This window comes from Cystoisospora suis, assembly GCF_002600585.1.
Source record: "Cystoisospora suis strain Wien I chromosome Unknown contig_10201, whole genome shotgun sequence".
In the NCBI taxonomy this organism is placed as follows: domain Eukaryota; phylum Apicomplexa; class Conoidasida; order Eucoccidiorida; family Sarcocystidae; genus Cystoisospora; species Cystoisospora suis.
The window spans coordinates 1,728-2,074 of record NW_027162975.1 but is presented as its reverse complement, the minus strand read 5'-3'; the positions used below and the strand labels follow the sequence as shown (position 1 = coordinate 2,074).

The 347-nt window shown below is 43.8% G+C and overlaps 1 protein-coding gene across 1 annotated transcript in view; it reads left to right on the top strand.

Annotated features, from left to right (window-relative positions):
- Positions 1 to 181: 181 nt before the first annotated feature.
- The window catches only part of CSUI_011218 (nbp2b), a gene marked incomplete at its 3' end in the record, with an annotated part of 1,893 nt that continues 1,727 nt past the window's right edge, over positions 182 to 347 (top strand). The window contains exon 1 of the mRNA XM_068071319.1: positions 182 to 317. Within this exon, the coding sequence (XP_067916705.1) occupies positions 192 to 317 (126 nt within the window). The remainder of the gene's footprint in view (positions 318 to 347) is intronic.

The following is a 347-nucleotide window of genomic DNA, read 5'->3' as shown; positions in this document are numbered from 1 at the left end:
TAGTTCCAGCACACCTCACTCTTTCTTCTCTGGTGTACGTACACCTCCCCCTTTCCTGGCAGGCGCTGTGTGTCACTCGTCACTGTTGTCCTTTCTTGTTTTTCTTCATTTGAACCTTCTTACGACATCTTATCGGTTCTTCATTTCTTGAAGTCTTTCTTAGTTTGGTCGTTTTTCTTAGGGCCTTGAATATGCAATATACCGAAGAGTTCAAGCGCCTGAGAAGCCACTACACACAACTCCGAGAGAAGAGCCTCCACTTCAAAACAGCCGACGATCGAATCTATAGAGAAGTCTGGAGAAATTCCGAACAAGAAGTACGGAAATACAGAAAGAAAGAAAGAAAG